A 24,005-nucleotide genomic window follows, 5' to 3' on the forward strand; every position below is an offset into this window, starting at 1 on the left:
TCCATTTTTTGGGAATGTGGGCATAGTTTTCTAGGCTACTTTCTGTTGATTGGGGGCACTGATAATCTTACGGGAACCTAAAGAAAATTTAGGGTTATGGTCAAGTCCTGACTGGTGTATTCTGTGAGGCTGGATCATCGTAGCCAGCAGTCTTGAGGCTCTTCTGGATGTAGAACTCAGAGGACATTGCACCAGAGGTGCTCTGAAAGGTTGGATTTTCTTGACCATCTTTTCCCATTGGAGATTTTTCAGGGGTTTCTCTTGGTCAATCCTTATTTTTCTTAACCCAGAATGAATCCACAGCCTCTCATTTCCTGTGGAAGAAAAAGCAAAACCGCTTCTCCATAGTAACATGTCTTTTGACTTAAATTTTGACATCAAGGCATTTTCAAAATATATAGGTTGGATTAATCCAGCAACATTCATAATCAAATATCTTTTAGCAGCTATTGCTCCTTCATCAGCAGTCAAACAATTCAAAGACAACACAATAACATACAGTGTCCAGATTCTCTGTGTGTTTTCTTTTTTCTTTTTTTTAGGTTTATTTATTAGGTATACAGTGTTCCACCTGCATATACGCCTGCAGGCCAAAAGAGGGCGTCAGATATCATTACAGATGGTTATGAGCCACGATGTGGTTGCTGGGAATTGACCTCTGGTAGAGCAGCCAGTACTCTTAACCTCTGAGTCATCTCTCCAGCCCCTCTCTGTGTGTTTTCTATCTTTACGTGGCTTTTTTTTTTTTTTTGTAATTTTGTTTTTTTGAGACAGGGTTTCTCTGTGTATCTTTGGCTGTCTTGGAACTTACTCTGTTAACCAGACTGGCCTCAGACTCACAGAGATCTACCTGCCTCTGCCTCCCAAGTGCTGAGATTAAAGGCGTGTGCCATCATCACTCAGCTGAAAATAAATATATTTTTAAAAATTCTAAACCTCAAACTCCCAAGAGTTTGCACTCGTACTTCATCAGGCACAGGGAGTTTTTTTTTTTTTTTCTTTTTTGAGGCAAGGGCTCCTGTAGCCTACTCTGGCTTCAGACCTGCTATGTAATCATGGCTAGACTTCAACTCCTAATCATCCTGCCTCCAGCTTCCAAGAGTAAGGATTACAGGCACCACCAACCCTGCCTGTCTTGCTTGTGGAGTTTCTAAGAGTTCTTTACTCAGATTCTCAAGAATAGGAAACGAGTGTTTCTAAGGCTGTTGTTAGTCAGTTTGTTCTTCAGAAACAACCAACCTAGCCTTCCCACAGAGCAAGGCTCATGTGCTTCTCTGAGGAAGATGATGTAGTCATTGTATTTTCCATCTGGGTTGTCCTTGGTTCCCTCTTCCCTTTTAGTACTCTGGGCCCCTCCTGACTACTCTTCTATCCCAAAATACTAGTTTTGATCCTTTGTGGCCAACACTATTTTTTACTGCCTCCTGCTTCTACCAGTGAGCTCCTCAGAGTGTGTCAGCCTAGGAGTTCCTCTTCGCATTTTACCAGAGCCTTTATCCCTTTCCCTCTGGAAATAAGACACTAATAGGGAAGTACCTGGTGTCAGGGATGAGCCAGGGGTGTTTTGTCTGAAAAACAGGTACTCTTTGTCATAGTTTTGAGGAAAAACCAAATTTTGGTGTTCCAGATCCTATGGTGGAAGGGTTCCATAATTGTTCCTGGTCTCAGATGGATTAATAAGAATGCCATGCCCTAGTATTTGAGAGACTCATCCTTGCATCTACATTTCATTTTTTTAAAATCAGATTGTCATGTCTCTTTTGCCCTCCATCTTTTGTTCTTTTTCCTTTCTCCCAAAACTTTTAATTCCTTTCTATAGAAGATAGATTCTTTAGGAATTCATTGGTGTTATTTTTCTCTACCAAGATAAGAGTTAGAAGGAACTCTGGGCTGTTACTGTATTCAAGCAACAGCATGACACCACCCTCTGGTTCGGGATGTTGTTCAGTATTTGGGATCAGCCTATGCATGGGAGTGGGTGGTTCTATCACTCCAGGGTATGTGTGTGTGTCTTAGTGTGACTGTCTGCAAAAACATGATGTGGGAGGTAATTTGTGTGATTGCAGAATCCTGCTGCATTCCCAGGGGTAAATTTTTGTCATCTTTGTTTAAGAGAATAGAGATGTGACTCTTTGTTACTTCTTTTTAATTAAATCTGTTTTCTTGGCTTTTGTAAACGTTTGTTTTTTTGGAAGCTACCTGACTTCAATGAAAGATAAACATCTGTTCTAATTCTGATATTGTTTTCTTTTTTTCCTTTGAAACAGGGTTTCTCTATATATGTAGCTTTGGAGCCTGTCTTGGAAATCGCTCTGTAAACCAGACTGACCTCAAACTCACAGAGATCCACCTGCCTCTGCCTCCCACATGCATGCATGACCACTGCCCGGATGATTATATATATCTTCACAACTTTTTGTTCTTTTTTTTTTTAAGCAATATTTCACTTTGTACACCTAACTGGCCTGCTGTATAGACCAGCTGACCTTAAATTCACAGAACTTCTGCCTGCTAAGTGCTAGTATCCTAGCTAGCACATGCCACCTTGCACAGCTGATTATCTTAATTCTATTCCTCATTTTCTGCAGAATAATTTATGCTAGTAAGTGTCCTTTCTTTTTTCTCCTTTTTTTCCCTCTTTCTGAGACAGGTTTTACTCTGCAGCCCAAGCTGGCCTTAAATTCTTGGCAGTCCTTGACCTTTGCCTTCCAGATTTATAGTGTGAGGCACCACACCTGGCTTCCCATTCTTTTTGTTATCTAAATTCTGTTTATCTTCTTAGGCCAATTCCTTAGTTCAACTCAGGTATTTCTTCTCTACAAAACTAGCAGATCTTGGTTACATAAAACCATCTCTGACCTAGGCCTTCTGTGAACATTAGGGAAACCTTTTTGATACACATGCATACATTCAGACAAAACATACATACACACAAGATAAAACAAATAAAAAGGACACTTTTGGGGGGGCATGAAGGTTTAGAAAAGGGTATTGCTCCCCTGGAGCTAGAGTTACAGATGGCTGTGAGACAAACTTCAGATGTCTGTAAAAGCCGAGAGAGAGCTCTTAGTCGCTGAGCCACCTCTCCAGTGTCCCTGAAAAAAAGCCTTTGAAACAAGGTTTCCCCTAATGCTCACATGACTCAATGTATGAGTAAAAAGCTATATTGTCTAAATAAGTTGTATATTTCCCATTGACTATTTATTTGTTGTATAAACATAAATATAGTAATTTTAATTTTAGGCCCCACCGTAACTGGTTTCACCAATCCTATTTCCTCCCAGTGCTTATTCAGGTGTATTTTCCCTCATAGACCATCATGCTTCTTTCTGCCTTAACTACTCTTTGCCCTACTAACCTGCAGTTCCCAGGCATCTGTGATTTGACTGTTTGGAGACTGGTGGTGCTATTTCTCTTTGTTTTCTTGTTCCTTAGTCTCAGTGAAACTCTTCAGCCTCTCAACTGGAGAACCTCAGCCTTGTTTTGCACATCCTTTGCTTGCTGTCATAATGACCCACTTGGAGCTCAGAGATGAGCAAATAGCTTTCCCTTCCCTATTTTCTTCCTCTCCGCGGAAACTGAGAACCAGAAAGGTAACTTGCGCATGAACTTAAAGATAGTGGTGGAGGCTGCAAAAGGGGACTCTCTCTCTCTCTCTCTCTCTCTCTCTCTCTCTCTCTCTCTCTCTCTCTCTCTCCCACTCTCCCTCTCTCCTTCTCTCTCTCTCTTCCTCTCTCTCTCTTTCCTTCCTTCTCCTTCCCTGCTTCCTGCAGAAATAATATTTCTACTTGCCAAACACCCATAGGCTGGGGGAAACTTGACAGCTCCCTGGGCTCACCTGTGTGAGGACTCTTACCTTCCTCCCAAAGCAATGATTGGCTGTTTTCTTCTGCCCTTTTTAGTGCACTTTCTTGGCAAAGACAGAGCCTGTCACCTAGCCTCATCAAGCTGACTGTTGGCATGTACCTATGGTTTGTGTCTGGAACATGAGGACCCCAGTTCTTTTGTCTAGACCATGTATAATCTCACATTCTGTAATCTTTAGAGCAACTTTAAATCCAATAGCTATCAGAGGGAAGTATGAGGTCTTGGAAGTTGTGTGCTTGACGTGGTCATGCTTGCCTATAATTCTAGCACTTGGGAGGTATAGGGAGGAAGATCAGAAATTCAAGGCCACCCTTGGCTACATAATGAATTCAGGGCCAATCTGAGCTACCTGATACTCTGTCTAAAAAAATACTTAAATTAAGTTGGGTATAGTGACACAGTCCTTTAATCTCAGCATTTGGGAAGCAGGGGCAGGCATATCTCTGAATTGGAGGCCAGCCTGGTCTATGGTGAATTCCAGGACAGCCAGAGCTACAAGTGAGACCCTGTCTTGGATGGGTGGGGCTTTAAAAAGAAGAAAAGAGTTCTGGGGTTGGGAGACCCTCCATTTTGTTCCCTCTGGGCCTCAGTTTCCTGTTCTGTAAAATGGGGATTGAATCCAGTTGATCTTTGAGGTCTCTCCTTTGTTGCTTAATTTAAACTGTTGAGCCACAAATGAAAGACCCTAATGTGTGGTGTAATTATAATTATTCTCAGCAGGTGGGGGGCAGGGAGGAAGAGCCTTCTTATCCATTGCATTGTGCTTCTCTGATGTTTCCAGAATCCAAGTGACAACCCTTGTGGGTTTTTTGTTCTTTCTTTCTTTCTTTCTTTCTTTCTTTCTTTCTTTCTTTCTTTCTTTTTGTGCATTGCCATTTCAAACCTGTAATATTCTTGTATCTTGTGAACTTGTGTTTACTATTAGACTGCCATGGTGTAGAATTCACATTTCACTGTGCTGTTTTTTGCTGAATTTGAGGGGGTTTGAGTGGATCATAGCTGGTCCCGGGAGAGAGGGAGGATTGTGTGTGTGTATATATGTTTGAGAGAGACAGATTTACTGACTGATGGACTGACTCTTGGAGCTCTAGTTTTGTTTTTAAATCTCCAATGTCATTTTTGCTGATTTTAGTTAAAAATATTTAACTAAATATTGCAGCTGGGTGGCGGTGGCACATGCCTTTAATCCCAGCACTTAGGAGGCAGAGACAGGCAGATTTCTGTGAGTTCGAGGCCAGCCTGTTCTACCCAGTAAACTCCAGGACAGGCTCCAAAACTATAGAGAAACCCTGTCTCGAAAAACAAAGCAAGCAAGCAAACAAACAAACAAAATGGTTGCAAAGGAAGCAGATTCTTGACCTTTGAGCTTTGTGGATTTGTAATGTGGGTCATGTCATGAGGACCTCTTCTCATTTCCTTTGCTTGAAGGATTTTACCTTGAGAGGAAGAAACAAGGCTTGTGGACCAACTTCCCTGTGCAAGAGGACATGACCCTGAATAACAGCTCCTTTGACCCTGAATAACAGCTCTTTATTGATTGGTTTCTTTCCACTGAGCAGTAGGAGCCGTGTTGCTGCCACTGGTTTGCCTTTCATTCCCTGGAAAGACAAAATTGTTGAAAGTGCCTTAAGAACTCTGAAAGGGAAAGCAGTGATTTCAGGTCCTGCTGTTGCAGCCTTGGCTTCCCCTCCTGCTTCCATTCTCCTGTATCTACCGCCTTGGTGAGGGTATGCATGAAACTGTTCCTTACGGTGCATTGAAGAGAAGCCTGAGACCTGGCAAGGTTAGGTGGTTTCTCCAGAGACCCACTGTTGTTAGTCAAGTGCTAGTGGATCATTCATTTAGCAACACTCACCCACCCACCTACCCCCAGGGACTGTCAGCATTCCTAACCATCACAGCGGACAGCCCATCCTGGGGTCTAGTGGGACTAGGACTTTGGAAAGCACGAATCAGCAGCAATTCTTTAGCTAGTGGAGAAGGGATTAGATCCAGGTATGGGGAGATAAGGAAGGAAGGAACCCAAGGACCTAGTTTCTTCTAGAAGGTGCTAACTTAACTTGTACCTACTCTGTTCCCCTTCTCCAATCTTCGCTCTTCCTCTTTAAATCCATTCTGGAATAGAACTTAGGTCACCAGGCTTTTGTGCCAAGTGCCGAACCATCTCTCAGGGCCTCTTCTCCCTTTTTTGACAGAGTGTCACTGTGTAGTCCAGGGGCTTCAAGCTCCTCACCTACCGTAACAAAAGGGTGGCTTAAGTGGACATTTATTTTATCATACTTGCTAAGCTGGATGTCCAACATCAGGGTGTCAACACAGTAGGGTTCTAGGGAAGGCCCTCTTCCTGGTTTGATGACAACATTCTTTCTGTGTGCTTGTATGACCTTTCGCTGTGTGTACTGAGCAAGAGTGCTTATCTTCCTCTTCTTAGGAGGCCACTGAGCCTATCTGACCAGTATCCTACCCTTAGCACCGTTTAGTCTTAATTATCTTTTGAACGGCCTGTTCCATACACCTCCATGTGTGAATGTGGAAGGGTGTACACAATTTAGAGCACGACACCTTCCTTTTCCCAGAGTTACTCTGTTAGGAGAGCCAGTGACATCATCTTGTGGCTTCTCTAGCCCCGTGTATATGTTGTACCAGCCTGTATGCTGGAACCATGAAGTTTTTCATCTCCCTGTCTTCTTGGCCTTTGGTGAGGGTGTGAAGGAAGAGTGGAGAATTGTGTTTCTACCTTGTCTGGCTTATCTGGGGGAAAACAGTGTTCTGATGTGTAAAAATCCTGTTTTGTCACGTGTGTCATCTGTTTAGACTGGGAAATGAAATCAGATGAAACACAGTGAATGATCTACCAATTCAGAAGATTAAACAAGAGGCTTTACTGAACGTTCTTCATTGTTCTATAAAGAACACTGATGGGCTGGAGGGATGGCTCGGAGGTTAAGAGCACTGACTGCTCTTCTAGAGGGCTTGAGTTCAGTCAGTTCCCAGCCACCAAATGGTGGCTCACAACCATCTATATAATGAGGTTTGGTGCCCTTTCTGGCATGCAGGCAGAACACCATATACATAAAAAAAAATCTTAAAAAGAAAAGAAAAGGAGAGCTACTGTTATGTCCATGGCATGCCACATGCTAGGTTAGTGTCTGCTTCCTGCTATGCTTGCTTTCTGCCAGATAGCTGGTTCCCAAGCCCATTTGTACATTTGGTGGCCTGATAACTCAGTCGTTTACATCAGATAGACTGATGAAATGCAGCTGCAAAATGCTCTTCTGTTTGTCTTTTCTTTTCTTTTCTTTTTTTGCGTGGTGGGTTTTGAGACAGGATTTCTCTCAGTGATAGCCCTGGTTGTCCTGGAACTCGCTCTGTAGACCAGGCTGCCTGCCTCCAATTCTTAGAGAGAGGTCTGCCTGCCTCTGCCTCCCAAGTGCTGGGAGGTGATGCTTTTAAAGAACCGTTTGTATTTCTGTGTCTGTGTTTGGGTATGTATACATTAGTATAGACCCAAAGGCATTGGGTTCTGTGGAGCTGGGGTTACAGGTGGTTGTAAGCAGCCTGGCATGAGTGCTGGGAACTGAATTCTGCCCTCTAGAAGAGCAGCAAGTGTTTTTAACTGTGCTAACTGTGGAGCTATCTCTTCAACCACTAGTGAGGCTTTTTTTTTTATGATTTATTTATTTATTTTAATGATAATTTAATGTGGATCTAGTATTGATGCAAATTGTTCTAAGTGTTTGCTGATGGTTAAAGAACAACAAAAAATCTAGCACTATCATCAATCCTTACCAAGGATATATTGTAGCGTAAGAAAACAAGTCACAAATAAACATGATATTTGACAGTTAAGTTATAAAATAGGACATGAACGATGTTATGGGCAAATAAATTTTGGATATAACATTAGGAGATTGAAAAATTGAAATTGGCTTCCAGTCATACCTTTTCAACTACGAAGTCTGGTGCCCTCTTCTGGCCTGAAAGCATGCGCACGTGCGCGCGCACACACACACACACACACACACACACACAGAATATTGTATACATAATAAATAAATATTTAAAAAAAATTGAAATTGCTGGGCGATGGTGGCGCACGCCTTTAATCCCAGCACTCGGGAGGCAGAGGCAGGCGGATCTCTGTGAGTTCGAGACCAGTCTGGTCTACAGAGCTAGTTCCAGGACAGGCTCCAAAGCCACAGAGAAACCCTGTCTCAAAAAAAAAAAAAAGAGAAATTGAAGGCACCTCGTGGCTTCCAGTCATACCTTTTCAACTACGAAGTCTGGGTTAGTCTTGAGATGAATGTTTGTCTCTGCAGGTTCTGTACAAGTAAGTCAGGCCACTGGCATGCCATAACCCACTGGTGACCTGAAAAATGAGGAACTTAACTAAATGGCAATGTTGTTTCTTTGCGATAATCAAGAATGATTTAATGAGACTTTTAAAATTGGGCTTGTAAAGCAGTTCTAGATGGCTCATTCTCGCTTTTAGTAGATTCCTTGGTTCCTCCTGTAGACCTTTAGCGTATTGAGAGAAATCCAGGGACTTCATTTCTTAAATAAGGAAGCTGCAGTTGTGAGAAGTAAAGCAGGGTTGCAGGCAGAGCCCTGGTGAGTAGAACCCTCCCCATTAACACCGTCCTTGGATTCCCTGAGGGCTTGGCCCAGAGGTGGAGGAATGCAGGGCAGAGTGTCTCTCTGTGCTGACCTGGGTCCTCCTTTGGGCAGGACCAACCTGGAGGCCTTGCAGAAGAAGCTGGAGGAGCTGGAGCTTGACGAGCAGCAGCGGAAGCGCCTTGAGGCCTTTCTGACCCAGAAGCAGAAGGTGGGAGAACTGAAGGATGATGACTTTGAGAAGATCAGTGAGCTGGGGGCTGGCAATGGTGGAGTGGTGTTCAAGGTCTCCCACAAGCCGTCTGGCCTAGTTATGGCCAGGAAGGTGAGTTTGTGTGAATAGCTAAATGGATTCAGTTGGGAGCCTGTAAATGGGTGGAAGAAAGGGGGGTTTTTATTCAGTTTTTTTTCAGTACTTTTTGTTCAGTTTGATTTTGAACTTGTTGTCTGTCAGACTGTGGGAAATACTAAGGTCTGCTAGTGTGAAAATCACCATCCCTGGACTAGGGAATAACAGTGATGGATTCTTCTTTCTCTTACTGTGTGGTCTGGGAAGGACACCAGATACATTTGTCAAATGCAAAGGAGCTGTTTTTTTACACCCAGCTCTAGTGATTGATGCTCAGGCCAAAGCCAAGTTCCATGACTTTAGTCTTGAGCTGATTCCCTTTCCTGTCTGCCATCGGTCATCTCTTTGAACACAGTTGCTCTGTGTAGAGAGGCTACGTTCTTCCATGTTTTTCAGCTCATCATGTCCATTCTTCTCCCTGTGTTTGTATTGTGCTGTTCCTTTTAGCTTTCCCCATAGCATCCATCTTGTTTTTCTCCTGTCAGCTGTTCCAACTCATCAATTGTCATATGTCATACTTATTGTCTATGGCTCGGCCTTATTAAACAACATTAAATTCTCCTGGTTGGAACAAGGGACAGTGCTGACAAATTAGGGAGCAGCTGAGATTTTGGTGAAATCAATCCTATCAGGTTCCTAAAGTCAAGGCGGGACCTTTTGGGTGACTAAGGTTATCCTACCTCAGTTCCACATGCCTTTATACAACACAGCCCAACTATGAACCATGTCCTCAAGGCCATATTCCCCTTGTCTCTTAAGTCCTCAGGTCATTTTGAAATAAGACTTACACATAGCTTTGTTGTAAGATGGGTGGGTTCCTTGATCAACATTTTTGGAGCCCAGACTGGAACCATACCTGATTCCTGGTTACAACTCTGGTGCTAACACCTGCTTGTACATTGATATTCAACCCTGAATTAATAGGAACTTGGTTTTTAAAATGGCCTATTTGGGGCTGGGAAGATGGCTTAGTGGGTAAAAGTGCTTGCTATACAAGTGTGAGTACTCAACTTCAAATCGCCAGACCTTACATAACAGCTCAATTTGCAATATGAATGTCTGTGATCTCAACATTTCTATAGTGTGATAGGAATTTGTGGCCCAACTAGCCTGGCATATGTAGCAGGAAAGCAGAGACCTGGGGGCTTGAGAGCTGGCTCAGTGGTTAAAAACAGTTATTGCTCTTGCAGAGGACCTGAGTTTGGTTCCAGCATGTACATAGCTACTTAAAACTGTTTATAACTCCAGTTCTAGGGGATCCAGCACATACATGGTGCACTTACATATATTTAGACATATATACACATAAATATAAGAAAAAAAACAAATAAAAACCAAAAAAGAGACCGTCTCAAACAGGCAGAAGACAAAAGACAGACATCTGGGGTTGTCTTCTGATCTCCACATGTTCACCATTGCATGAGGGTGCCTGTATTCATACACATGCTTGCATACACATACACATAGACACACATACATACATGTACTCGCACAAAGATAAATTAACAATAATGATAACAACTTTTTTTTTCTGAGACAGGGTTTCTCTGTATAACAACAACTTTTTGAATTGCTTATTTTTCCAAGTATAGTGGTTCATCCTAGTGTTTGAGAGACTGAGGTAGGAAGATCATGAGTTCTCTGCCTGTACAACAAAGTAAGTTTAAGGCCAATCTGGGCAATATAGTGAGATCCTTTCTTAAAATAATAAAGTAAATCGAGAGCTGGACTATAACTGATGGTAGAGTACTTACATAGTGTGTTCAAGGCTCTATTTGGTCATCAGCACCTTAAAAAATAAAACCAAAAAACTGTTTCTCTTACCTTTAGGAACTTAAATCACTGAATAAAGGCTTTCTACTTTGCCCTGTTCCTAAAAGCTTCCCTTCACTTTTCTCCCCCAGCTAATTCACCTGGAGATCAAACCAGCAATCCGGAACCAGATCATCCGGGAGCTGCAGGTGCTGCACGAGTGCAACTCCCCATACATCGTGGGCTTCTACGGGGCCTTCTACAGTGACGGCGAGATCAGCATCTGCATGGAGCACATGGTACGCAGCCGTCTGTCTGCCTGGTGGCAGTGGCCTGGGAACAGGCTGGCTCTGGCCTCATCGTTGGTCTGGATGGTGAATAGCTCTTCCCTGGCTCCCTGGTCTACACTCCACAGCCTGGAAGACTTAGGGCCTGGTTGTGGAATCTGGTATAGTTACAGGATGGCAGCCCTGTTTTCTAGGTCCCCTCTTGTCTTCAAAGAGAGTACTAGATGCCAGGATTTCCTGGTGGGCTTTTCCAGAGTATATTTTCTAGCTTTCTCCTATTTTGACAACCGTAAAATTTTAACGTCGTCCAAATCCGGTTAATACAGTTTAAGTTCACTATGTGTACAGTATTGTATGCTATTTAGAAGGTTCTGGAGTAATGAAAATGAAGACAGAGTTTTGAAGTCTCTGCCTTTAGAAAGTTTATAATAAACTTAAAGGGCAGCCTGAGGGGTTTCTTTGGGTGAAGAGAGCAATAATCTTCCCAGTACACTAGTGAAAGGCAAGGTCAAGTCAGGGTGTTTACGGGCCAAGTACACATGTGGGAGCTATCTGAAGGCCCTTCCTTTTCTTCCCAGTGACGGTCATGACAACAACATGAACATGTTCATGCTTATTGACATATATCAAGTGTCATCCTAAGCAAATCAGTATTTTATCGCATTTTCATGATTCCCTTTAAAAGGACACATTACATTTAAATGAGTGTGTGTGTGTAAGTGCCATGATGCATATGGAGGTTAATTGTGGGAGTTGGTTCTTTCCTTCCACCATGTGGTCCTAGGATTCAAACTCAGGTTGTGAGGTTTTGAGCATGCTCCTTTACCCACTAAGCCATCTCACTAGCCCCACAGCCAGATTTTTGTCTCACCTACCAAGGAAATGAAAACACAAAGAAACTTGACCTCTTACTTTGCACTTAGGCCACACAGTCATTGAATCCTATTCAGCCTGACCCCAGTGCCTGTGCTTGGTTGACTCCTCTGGATAGAGATGAGGGGGCTTGGGCTTTTTCTATCCTTTAAGCCTAAGGATTGCTGGCTTTGTAGCTGATGGAATGGAATGGGAACTTTGGGAATCAGTTATTTATTTATATCTTTTCCCCTTACATAAATATAAATAACAATATTGTCATGCTTGTCACTATGTTGTGTGCTAGGGTTTGAATCCAGGGCTTCATGTATAGTAGGTAAGTGCTTTTGCTCCTGAGCTAGATCACAGCCCTACCACTGTCTTGAAAGTTCAGATTATTCTTGACCCCCTGGTACAGAGCAGGTACTCAGTAAATCTGTGTCTACTTAACACCATTTGTCTTAGGCCTCAATTGCTGTGATATAACACCATGACCAAAAGCAACTTGGGTTGAAAAGAGTTTATTTCAAGTTTTAACTCTCCGGTCACATTCCATTATTGAAAGAAGTCAGGGTAGGAACTGATACGGAGGCCATGAATGGGTGCTATTTACTGACTCGTGCTGATGACTTCTTCAGCTTCACCCTGCCTTCTTATAGCACCTAAGACTGCTGCCAGTCTAGGGGTGGTACTGCCCACTATAAGCTGGACCCTCCCACATCACTCATCATCCAAGAAAATGTACCCCAGGCTTGCTCGCCGGCCAGTGTGGTGGAGGGGAGGTTATTTTCACAGTTAGGGTTCCTCCTTCTAAAATATCTCTGACTTGTATCAGCCTGACATAAACTAGCCAACACATCATTTCATTGTTACCTTGGTGGGCTTTCTGATCGCTTTGATTCTCAGTTTCTGCATTTGTAAAGTGGCTTTGATTCTGTTTTATTGTTGTGCAGGTTAGAATGACAGATGTCAGTCTGTCAGTGTGCCCTCCATTTAGAGTATGCATCATTTTATAGGTGCTAGCTCCTGCTTTATTCTCATGGGACTGGCAGTTTAGAAACAGGAAAGTCTACAAACTTGATGGTTCTTGTATTTTCAGCCTGGCACTGTTGGCTCCCATTCCGTTTCCGCTCCCGTTCCGTTTTCTTTCTGAGTTTTAGACCTAGACTGACTTTCAGAATGGTGTCTGGTCTGAATGACCCCCATCTCCTCCACCTGAGAAGTCTTTGTTGATGGTTACCCCCACCCTGATACACACACACACACACACACACACACACACACACACACACACACCACTCTATTGTTTTGTTTTTTTTAAAAAAATATTTTATTTTTATTATTTTGTGTTCATTGGTGTGAGGGTCAGATGCCTGGAACTGGAGTTACAGACAGTTGTGAGCTGCCATGTGGGTGCTGGGAATTGAACTCAGGTCCTCTAGAAGAGCAGCCAGTGCTCTTAACCACTAAGCCATCTCTCCAGCCCCACTCTGTTGTTTTGAATATCATTTTGTTTTTATGATCAAGAAAGGCCACATATACTATTGTAGGCATCTGCTAACATTTGTGGATGCCATATGGAACTTGAGTCCTGGAACTGACTTCTGCATGTCTAAAGGTTATTGAGAAGACTCTTGTTCCATATTGCTTCAACAGAGTGCAACAACGTCTGGGAAGCATGGGAACCTTTCTGGGTTGGCTGTAGCCCCTGGCCTGGGGTGTGGATTCCCACTTAGGTCTTGGCTGCCAAGTATTTTTCAGACAGGGTCTCATTACATAGTCCTGACTGACTTGGAAGTTAGGTACACCAGGCTGGCCTTGAATTTAGAGATCTACCTGCCTCTGCCTTCTGATTGCTGGGATCAAAGGCTGCACAACCAAGCCTGTCAGAACTATTATTACAACTTGCTTCTCCTCCTCCTTCTTCCCTAAGTGTCTTGTCTTACTATGTGGATCAGGCTGGCTTTGAACTTGCAATGTTCCTCCTGCCTCTGCCTCTTGCTTGCTGGGATGACAGGTATATGCCACTGTGCCTGACATTTTTGGAATTTTATTTTATTTTTTTGAGACAGGATTTCTCTGTGTAGTTTTTTGGAGCCTGTCCTGGAACTTGCTCTGTAGACCAGGCTGGCCTTGAACTCACAGAGATTCGCCTGCCCTTGCTGGAATTAAAGGCTTGCACCATCACCCAGCAACACTTTTTAGATTTCTTATACTCTTGTGTTGATAGTTTTTTGTTTGTTTGTTTGAGCCCAAAAAGAGTTTTGTGCAGACAGATGTCTAAACAGTCTAAGATGTCTTAACCACTAGAAAGGGAAGAAGAGAAGTTGGGCTGTGCTGATACAGAAATAGGAAGGGCTAGAGTAGCCTTCTGTCCACTTAGGTCTAGCTAAAGTAGTGGAAGGTGGGTGGTGGCATGGCCAGTTATAATAGCAACTAGCTTTCAACTCTTTTGTCACTTACCAAGTTCTTTTCACATTATGTAAGTTATTAATCTTGTCATCCCCATCTTGTGAGATGGATTATCAACACCCTCAGCTGGCAAGTTGAGAAAGTAAGTCCCTGGGAGGTTTTGTGATGGGCTTGTTACAAAGATAATGAGTGTCAGAATCTAAGCAGGTCTGCTTCCTTTGTTTCATACTGTCCTCTCTTTGTGCAGGTGCTATGCTTGTGGGATTCTGCTTCTCGGCAGAGAAATGATTGGATGAGCTCCTCTCTAGGGGCCTCCACTCTGAGCTTACACCCTGTGTTTCCATGGTTTTGGGCACTTGTAGCCAGTTGCGATATACTTAGTCAACCCAGGTCCAACTTCACAAACACTTATTTTCAGTGCTTATTATGTGCCAGGTGTTAGATGAGTTCCCCGAGGACTGGGCTGCTAGGGCTGTGCACTGGGTGGCTGGTAGCGGTGCTCTACATGTTCTCCGTTTAGCTGTCAGAGTTTCTGAGCACGAGCCCGCTCTGCTGAAGCCTCAGAAGTTCTTTCCCCAGTTGGGTGCTAGTTTCATGCACCCAAATGTCTCCCTTTAACATGAGATCCTTGTGGGTGAGTGTGGGGCTTGCTTGCTTCAGACTGAAGTTAGGCCTCAAACATGGATAATGACCTAAAGGGCCCTGGTCACAGAACTGGAGCTTGGAGGGAAAAAGATAAGCCTTGGAAGCAGCAACAGTTGTTGTAAGAAAGAACAGTACCTTTTCTTTCTTTCATTTTATTTTGTTAATTTTTTTCTCCTTGTGGTGCTGTGGATAGAATTCAGTGCTTGGTCCTGAGCTGTACCTCTAGCCCTGGAACAGTGTTTTTATACTAGGGGAGAACTCAGAGCGACCTAAGGGTTTAGGCAGGACTCTGTAGCAAGCAGCTATTGCTGGAAGTTCATGCAGACACAAGAACCAGTCCTGCACTCTTATCATCCTTCCTTAGTCTCTGACAGGCCCTCCTACCTCAGAGCCCCTTACTGCAGAAACTGGTCACTGGCTGCCACTTACCTCCAAAGGGGGGGTCCCATGAAGAACTCTGCTCTGTGGTCATATCCCAACTTCTAAAGGGTCTTGAGCTCCACTGTCACAGTCTGTTTGACATTGTATGTCATTAATCTGTATTTCCAACAGGTTATTAGGAATGATTGAAGATTTCAAAGCATACAGAAAGCTGAAAGACTTTAACACCACCACCTCAATTCAGCTTCTAGCAATTTGCCACATATTTGCCTCACCAACCATTGTCCATCTATCCACTGCTCAAAAGCTTCTTGAGATGCATTTTAAAGTCAGTTTGTGTCACCAGCATGCACTGGTGAAGCATTCAGCCAGGGACTTACCTCCCTTAGAAATACGTCTGAATTTTGAGAGCCAAGGGAATAGAATGCTCCCTTACCAGAACAGAATGCTCCTGTCTGCAGAGAGGAAGATTTCTGCTCAGTCGGTAACTGAGCAACCAGGGAGCAGGGAGTTGGAGTTGATGGTTTTGAGGCAGGATTAAAAGCTTTTAAGCTATTATTTTCCCAAAGCATTTGTCTCTCTATAGAAAAGCATCACAAAGTACCATTGACTTAGTTAATAATTGGCTTCTAAAAATAAGCACCATGTCAGCAGTGGTAGTCGGTGATCACAAGTTCTTGGCAACAGTGAAGCAGAACTGGAGTGCTGCGGGTGGGTTGCAGGAGGCTGGATAATCCTGATTAGCTTGTCTTGTGAGCCCATTGTTCTCCATCTAGCACTGCTTGTCACTCTGGAGGGTAAAGGGGAAAAGCCAATGTGGCTTCTTTTTAATAGCGCTCTCTCTCTCTCTCTCTCTCTCTCTCTCTCTCTCTCTCTCTCTCTCTCTCTCTCTCTCTCTCTCGTGTGTGTGTGTGTGTGTGTGTAAGCATGTACTCTACACTGAAAGTTCTCTCTCTCTTTCCCTTTTTCCCTCTTTCCTCTCTCTCTCTCAGTTGATGTTCTCACCTTAAAACACCAGGAGCAGATTCCTTAACTTCTGCCTCCATCAATTGTTCATCAATTGTTGATTTTCTTGATGGGAACTTGGCTACAGCTAGCCATTTTTAATCCAGTCTGATCAACTCTGCATCTCTTCATAAACCCATGGTGAAATAGAAATACCTTCCTTACCAACCCCCTGGGAAGGTTGTATGTATTCAGTTAGCTGGGTTGCCCTCTGTCCTATGCTGTGGTTAGGGTCATTTCAAAAGTAGTCCCATTCGTTGCCTAAACGGAGGAAGAAACATGAGAACCACCAGGGTAGCTTTCTACCCGTTTGAATCCACTTTCACAGACCAGCTTTGTTACCTCGTTTTTTTATGATGATTTCTTTATTAGGAAAGTTATTCAAATTAAAGAGCTGAAGCTATGCTCAATTAGAGGCAAATTAGAAGTAGCTTGTCAGCTTCTGTGCTTTTCCCATTGATGAAGGAAACAGAGATGCTACAGTGTTTGTAGGAGCCTGCTGACTTGGGGAGGGAGTGTTCCTGGGATTTGGTATTGTCCTGATCTGGTCAGAAGGGGCCTGTGGCACTGAAGGCAGCCAGAATCACAGGACCAATTTGGTGGCATGAGCTTAGCATGGTCACAGCCTGGATAGAGGCTCTTGGAAACTAAGTGTATGTGTAAAGGGTGTTCTCACTCTGACTGTGCTTCCATTCCCTAGAGGCTCTCTACCATACTGAAGTCTAGATTGAGTTTCAGAATGCTCTTCTTGGTTGGCTCAACCCACCAAGATGGAATTGTGTTCTTTGTGATCAGAAGTCATTTATATTCTGTCCTGCGTTTGACAGTCTACACGGTTATATTTGCAGGCGTGTGTGTATGTGTATGTAACAGAAATTGGTGCATCTTGTCAGCATAGGATTTTTAAATTGATAATCGGTTTTAGTATTGATTCAGATAATTTGTTTTGGGAAGTCTGTATTTTATTAGATCTATTTTTATTTTATTGTGTGTGTCTATGTGTCTGTGAATGTACGCTATGGGTGGGTGGATGCCTTCATAAGCCAGAAAAGGGGTTGGATTCCCTCGAGCTAGATTTATAAGCAGTTGTGAGCTGCCTGATATGGGTGCTGGGAACTAAACTCGGGTCCTGTGGAAGAACAGGCAGTGCTTTTAGCCACTGAGCTGATTTCCTAGCCCCAGGTCTGTATTCTCGAATGACTCTTGTTTAGAAAGGAAGTTGCTTGGTGTCTGCCTACTGGTACCATTGCACAAAATGGATGTTTGGCATATTTAATTTATTTATATATTTGTTTTTCTACTTCAATAAATTAGTAATTTTAAAAGTAAAACATTTTCTATTTGTAGAAAATCTGTAAATAGTAGAAAGTGCAAGGAAAAAACTATCATGCCTCAGAAGTCTCTAATAATCTTATTGCTTAGACAGAAGGGAACAACCCTAGTTAACATTTTGACTTTCCTTTTTAACTTTGATAAGGTGTGCTCTGTTCGCCGTGTTATATATGCTTTCCTTATCTCACTGTCAATGGCTGCATCATAGAGATGAGATTTTGGAGACAGGATGCTTGTGGAAACTTTGAATGTACATCCAGAGTCTCACTCTGCTTTAAAGCTCAGCTTCAAGATCATTGTTTCTAGCTCTTCCCTTAGCCACTGTAGCTGAGAATTACTTCCAGTGATGGATGTGTTTTCTCTTCAAGGAAAGAGGCCCTGCTCTGTTTTATTATTTCTGGTGACAGAGTCTTACTAGGTTGTGTAGTCCAGGCTTTCCTAAATCTTGTGATCCTCTTTCCCAGCCTCACATGGAGAATTCTCCCTGGGGGAGTGGACTGGGATGTGCAGACTTTACTGCCAGCAGCAAACCATCCCTGAAAAGACAGTAATGAAACTCAGTTCAGCTTAACTTAGCTATCATTGGTTCAAACTTCTAGAGTCTGACACTAGGATTTTTTTGTTTTGTTTTGTTGTATTTAATTAAGCACAGTATAATTTTGGAAAAAAGGAGTTATGATAATTAAACAGTCCTATGTGTACAACAAAGTTTAAGACATGTTTACAGTGAAACTCTTTAGAAAGTACATAGGACTTCTTCCATAAAGATGGTTACTCTTTAACTCTGAAATAGCACTCACAGTTTAGGGTTTAGGGAGAATGACTGAGGTAAACATAATGCCTATGGAATAAGTTAGGATTGAATATAGAAGTCACTTAGGCTGTTGTAAAATATAGATGATACCTCTCGTAAGGATGGGTTTAATGAACTTAGAAGCCATGCTCAGTATTTAGGGGGAAAGGATCTGGGATAAACAAAACATAAATTCTGGAGGAGACAGGTGAAGCCTGGCTCTACAGATGGCAAAGGATCACCAGGTTGTAAACTTCATCCTTTCCAAACATTCTAGGAGGAAGACAGGTAAAATCTCCATCCTTTGAGGAGACAAGTCTGCATGTTTAACTTTTCTGGCTTTTCTGGTGCTTATCTGTGTGCACAAAGACCTCTTGCCCTATATATCTCTCAAACCTCCACTCCCATCTGCTGTGGTTCTGAAAACCCTAAATGTGAATTTCTTTATTTCTGCCTTCACCAAGTCAGATCTTAAGGTGCGTATGTGTGTGTGTATGTGGCATATCTGCTATGTTACTCTTCACCTTACTCCCTTGAGGCAGGGTCTCACTGACAGCCACGAGCTAGGCTGGCAGCCAGCAAGCTCTGGTGATCCTCCTGTCTCTTCCCTGCACAGTGCTGGGGTTACAGGTGTGGCACGTGGCCATACCTGGCTTTTGTTTTGTTTTGTTCTTTTGAGACAGGGTTTCTCTGTGTAGCCTGACTGTCCTAGAACTCGCTTTGTAGACCAGGCTGGCCTCAGACCCAGAGATCTGCCTGCTTCTGCCTCTCGAGTGCTGGGATTAGTGGTGTGTGCCACCACGCCTGGCCACCCACGCCTGGCTTTTTATATGCATGCTGGGGGTTTGAATTCAGGCCCTCATGCTTACATAACAACACCTTAAGTTACCGAGAAGTTTTCTAGGTGGGGCCTTGACCACAGCTGGCTATTTCTAGCCTTGTCTATCTCTGTATCTCTTCATGGACTCTAATGAAATGAACTGCACAACATCTCAGGGCTGTGAAGCTATTGAGTGTCTTGGCATTCAGCCTTTCTGAAATATCCTGTTAATTTCTTTCCTTGTTCCTTCCTTTGCTTGATACAGAAACCTGATTCCTGAGTATGACTTCAGAGATAACATTGCCTTCTGCATTAAGTCAGAATTGCTTCCTTCTTCTTCAGTGTATCTATAGTATTTGTCTTATACCATTCTAAATTTATTAGTTACAAATGTTGAGGATAGGAGCTAGCTTCTTTTATATCTCTACCCATTTATATTTACCACATAGTCCATGACACTTTGTAGGAGTTATAGAATGAATGATTGCCTCCTATGACATTTTTCTTTTGATTGTTGTTGATCGATTTGTTAGGAGAATACTAGATGTCCGTCAACTGAAATGATAGTGCTAAAGCTACTAACACTGGTGGCAGGACATAGGGCTCAGCCATTTAGAGCACTTGCTGCTTTTGTAAGTGCTCTAAACCCAGGTTTGGTTCCCAGCACTCAAATGGTGGCTTAAGCCATTCCTAACTCCATTTCCAAGAGATCCAGTACTCTCTTCTGAGTTTGGAGGACATTTATTTATTTATTTTTATTTTATGTGTACGAGTGCTTGCCTGCATACACAAATATGCACCACATGCATGCCTGGTGCTCTTGGAGACCAGAAGGGGGCATTGGATCCCTTGGAACTGGAATTAAAGATGACTGTGAGCTGCTATGTGGGCTCTGAGAGCCGAACCAGGGCCCTCTCCAAGAACAAGTGGTCTGAACTGCTGAGCCATCTCTCCTAAGACCCCATTTAAATTTGAAATTTTTAATTTCTAAGTGTTTATTTATATGTATGCTACAGCACATGTGGAGGACAAAGAACAGCTTGTATGAATTGTTTTTCTCTTTCCACTGTGGGTTCTGGGCACTGAACTCAGGTTGTCAGTGTTATGTGGCCAGCACTCCTACCCACTGGGCCATGGTGCTAACCCCAAACAGCTAACTAGTGTATCAGGGTCTTACTATATGCTAAATATTCTGTATGCTTCATTTATTTAGTATTAGTTTGTTTAATCCTTATAACAGCCCGTGATTATAGTAGTAGCTTTATAATTATTCACAGCATTTTACAAGATGCAGAACCTGTTTAGAGTCGGTAGATAGTAAGCGGCAGAGTTAGTGTTTAACCTTTTGGCAGGCTGACTCTAGAGCCGGCACAGCTGACACTATCCTATGCTGTCAGTCAGTGCAAAGCAAGCCTTTTTTATGACCACTCTGTGTTAGTCATTTATTTAAGAGGCTCACAGGATTCTGTTTGATCATTATTTGAAGGCTGCCACAGTTTTTTGATAACTGGATCAAACTGAAGGATGCTTATCTGTTAAGCAGGTGTGTTGCATATGAGAGTCACTTTCTTCTGAAGTTTAATAGTTGATATGGTAGAAACACTGTCACTAACTGGCTTATATTCTTGTTCTTAGGATGGTGGGTCCTTGGATCAAGTGCTGAAGAAGGCTGGAAGAATTCCGGAGCAAATTTTAGGAAAAGTTAGCATTGCTGTGAGTATATAGTAAAGTTTTTATTCTAAAGTAATGGATTGAGAGGAAATAAGTAAGGGAGGAAGATAAGTCAGTGAAGGGAGTTTATTTCAAAAATAGTGTTTCTCACTAGAATTTTTTCTGTAGAGAATGACTTTGAACTTCTGATACTTCTGCCTCTGCTGCTTCCCCAGTGCTAGGATGACAGGTGTGCACCACCACATCCAGTTTTATGCTGTGCTGGGGATCGAAGTGTTGGCCTTATACATGCAAGGCAAGCACTCTACCAACTGGGCTAAAGCTCCAACCCCGACTTTTATGTTAAAACCTGTGTCTGAAAAACAGGATAAGGTATCTGAGAACATTCTTATTGGTAGTAGTAGAAAAGGTCTTTAAAATTGCCAGTTTGGGAAAGAATCTCTTATAGGGTGTTTTGAAAAGTTATTTACACTTGCCATCCTCAGTTTCACCTGACAGTAATATGCTATAGAGCACGTGATAGGCTGCTGGATAAGGCAGATTTGTTGCTGTTAGTGGAAATGTTGAAGAGAGACATTGTTTTTCTAAGCCAGTACCATTCCAGTTTCCCTTCTTTTTAACCTCCTTTCCTCCAGGTGATAAAAGGCCTGACATATCTGCGGGAGAAGCACAAGATTATGCACAGAGGTGAGAAAGTATTGCCAGATGTTACATTCTGAATTACAGCTGAAATCTGAAGGTTGTCATATCTTTTTTCATGTTTTGTTTTGGAATGAAAGAATGAAAGCCCTTTACTAAGCTAGACATAACTACACATGACATTAGTCCCAGCAATTGAGAGGCAGAGGCAGGTGAATCTCTGTGAGTTCAAGGGCAGCCAGAGCTATATGGGCTATATGATGAGATCCTGTCTCAAAACAAACAAACAAACAAAAAAAACAAACAAAAAACAAACCAACAACAGCAACAAAAAAAAGCCCTGTATTAATGTTTTTTGTTTGTTTGTTGTGTATATGTGTTGTTGTTGCTTGTTTAGTTTGTTGGTTTTTGAAGTGATGTCCCTATGTATCCTGGCTGTCCTGGAACTCACTATGTAGATCAGGCTGACTTCAAACTCATAGAGATCCACCTGCCTCTACCTTCCCAGTGTATTTTTGTTTATTTTCTTTTGAGAGACAGGTTTTTCACATTGTAGAACAGGTTTGCTGGAAACTCACTGTATGGCCCTTGAATCTATGATAGTCCTCCATCATTAGCTTCCTGGATGTTTGGGTTACAGGCATGAGCACCTCACTGGCACTCTACACCAGCTACAGTCACAGCTCCAAGAATCTCTCTTTAAAATTACTTTAGAAGCTGAGCGGTGCTGGCAAACACTTAATCCCAGCGCTCGGGAGGCAGAGGCAGGTAAATCTCTGAATTTGAGGCCAGCCTGGTCTACAGAGTGAGTTCTAGGACAACCAAGAAATATATACAGAAGTCTTCTACAATATATTAGTAACAGGCATGACGTGCAGTCCTTTAATTCTAGATCTTAGGAGGCAGAAGCAGGTGAATCTCCTGAATTCCATCTAGGCCAACCTGATCTACATAGTGATGTCCAGATCAGCCAGAGTTGCATGGTAAAACCCTCTCTCACAAAAAAAAAATGTCAACAATATAAAGCTAGCCTTGTTTACAAATTACTTTGCTAGTGAGAAGTAGTAAAATATGACTAGCTGTTTTCAGGTATTGTTTGGACAGGTACCTTCTACTAGATGTGTAGGCTCTGGTCCTAGTGAGATACTTTGCCTTGTCTGTACAAGCAGCTCTCTCTCTCTATCTCTCTTTATCTCTTTTTCCTCATTTACTTAAATTTATTTCTTATGTATACAGTTCGGTCTGCAAGTATGCCTACATGCCAGAAGAGGGCATCGGATCTCATTATAGATGGTTGTGAACCACCATGTGGTTGCTGGGAATTGAATTTAGGACCTCTGGAAGAGCAGACAGGGCTCTTAACCTCTCATGTCCAGAGGATCCACACCAAATGGGAATGTAAGAGATAAGCTAGTTCTCATTCCTAACGATTTGTCTCTGCTTTCATGAAGCACACTTCCAGCCTCAGTATGGTTGATGTTCTCAGGTAATCGGTGCTCACACTTTGGCCAAATTATGGATTCTATGTGGTGAACTAGTCCTCTGGGATGTGCTGTGGTGCTGTATAGGCCCTTGTATTCTATTTCCCTTGGGTATCCAATGGGAAGAGCAGTCTGTGTTGAACTCTGATACATGTGATTTGTGAGCTGCTGGCCAGGCACTGGGAAGGAAGTCTGTGACATTCCAGTGATAGTCATGTGTAGGTGCATGACTAGGCCCCTCCATGTTACCTACTCCCTCCTCACAGTATCTTCCTTTATCCAAGATAAGTAATTAATATTTATAAAATATTTGTAGAATACCTGCCAAGTGCAGTTGCTGGATGAGTCATGTGAAGGCCATAGAGAAGGTTCATAGATGAATTATGTCTTCCAGGAGAAAGAAGATCTGTAATAACCTCACCAACTTTCTTTTTTCCCCCCACCATCTTTCTAATAGAACCTTATTAGTCAGGATTCTTTGATTGTATCAGACTTAAGATTACTTAATCAGAAGATAGAATATATTGGCTTGAGTCACCAGCAAGTCTGAAGGCAGTGATGAAGATGGGATTAAAATTAGAGTCTCAGGACTCTGATCAACTTAGTCTTCCTCTTTTTTGTATGGCTTTCTTTTCAGGCAAATTCTCCAGCCCTTCTCCTCTGGCCTCTCCCCCTCCGCCCCAGGCAGGGTTTCTTTGTGTAGCTTTTTGTAGCCTGTCCTAGAACCAGGCTGACCTTAAACTCACAGAGATCTGCCTGCCTCTCTCTGCCTTTGAATGCTGGGATTAAAGATGTGCGCCACCACCACCTGGCTATGCAGATTCTCTTAGTGAGGGGAGCATGAATCCTACCTGCCACTTATACATGAAGTCCTGAATGTACTCCACCCCAGCCAGATAAAGCTTCGCCTACTCTCCCTAGTCCACATTAGTGTTTGGCTCTGCTGGGGGTTCTGCTCTCACCTGGACTAGTGTTTGTGCCAGGGCATTAAAGTACTGTGGTAGGCCACCTGGGTTACATGTCACTGTTGTTCCCATAGATGGAGCCTCATGATTGACACCCAAACAAAACTATTGGGCATTTCAGAAGGAGCAGATCCCACTGA

At 42.8% G+C, this 24,005-nt stretch overlaps 1 protein-coding gene across 1 annotated transcript in view; it reads left to right on the forward strand.

Moving 5' to 3' along the window:
- Positions 1–24,005, forward strand: part of Map2k1 (mitogen-activated protein kinase kinase 1) — a 66,938-nt gene that overhangs the window by 24,859 nt on the left and 18,074 nt on the right. The window contains exons 2-5 of the mRNA XM_075965537.1: positions 8,596–8,806; positions 10,735–10,881; positions 20,745–20,822; positions 21,416–21,467. Of these exons, the coding sequence (XP_075821652.1) occupies positions 8,596–8,806; positions 10,735–10,881; positions 20,745–20,822; positions 21,416–21,467 (488 nt within the window). The remainder of the gene's footprint in view (positions 1–8,595; positions 8,807–10,734; positions 10,882–20,744; positions 20,823–21,415; positions 21,468–24,005) is intronic.

Source organism: Microtus pennsylvanicus, chromosome 3 (genome assembly GCF_037038515.1).
Source record: "Microtus pennsylvanicus isolate mMicPen1 chromosome 3, mMicPen1.hap1, whole genome shotgun sequence".
Taxonomy (NCBI): Eukaryota; Metazoa; Chordata; class Mammalia; order Rodentia; family Cricetidae; genus Microtus; species Microtus pennsylvanicus.